The sequence below is a fragment of the Penaeus monodon genome, chromosome 25 (genome assembly GCF_015228065.2).
Source record: "Penaeus monodon isolate SGIC_2016 chromosome 25, NSTDA_Pmon_1, whole genome shotgun sequence".
NCBI lineage: Eukaryota > Metazoa > Arthropoda > Malacostraca > Decapoda > Penaeidae > Penaeus > Penaeus monodon.
This window is the reverse complement of record NC_051410.1, coordinates 4,374,957-4,375,427: the sequence shown is the minus strand read 5'-3', so window position 1 is coordinate 4,375,427 and position 471 is coordinate 4,374,957. Positions and strand designations below refer to the sequence as shown.

The following is a 471-nucleotide window of genomic DNA, read 5'->3' as shown; positions in this document are numbered from 1 at the left end:
CTTGAAATATATCGTATTACATGCCGGATATAGATAAATACAAAGAACTAATTCAACGAAAACACTTTCGACATCTTCCACGAATTCGAAACTGTTTCCCTCTCCAACCAAAGCTTTTCTAAAAAACGATCGCCTCATCCACCAGACCTCTAAAATACCTACTGTTTTTTCTCCCGAATCTTTCCTCTCCATCGTAATTCGTTACAAAACAGCTGATTTAAGGATGAGCCAGATACACGACGATAAAAAGGCGATGGAGTTACCTGTCTCGTGGCGGGCGTGAATGAATACTTTTTGGCGTGGTTGAAGTCCGGGTTCGATGTGTCCGAAATCTTCTTGGTTTTGGTCGGTTCCTCGTCCAGGTAAACGGAGTATGTGCAGTAAACATCCTGAGGATATAAAAAAAAGGGGGGGGATGTGTTTATATATTTTGTGTGTTTGTTCGCGAGAGTCATTTATGGGAAATGAGGG

General features: G+C 41.6%; 1 protein-coding gene across 1 annotated transcript in view; it reads right to left on the bottom strand.

Moving 5' to 3' along the window:
- The window catches only part of LOC119589303 (kinesin-like protein KIF28P), a 24,501-nt gene that overhangs the window by 5,964 nt on the left and 18,066 nt on the right, over positions 1-471 (bottom strand). Inside the window, 1 exon segment of the mRNA XM_037937926.1 lies at positions 264-389. Within this exon segment, the coding sequence (XP_037793854.1) occupies positions 264-389 (126 nt within the window).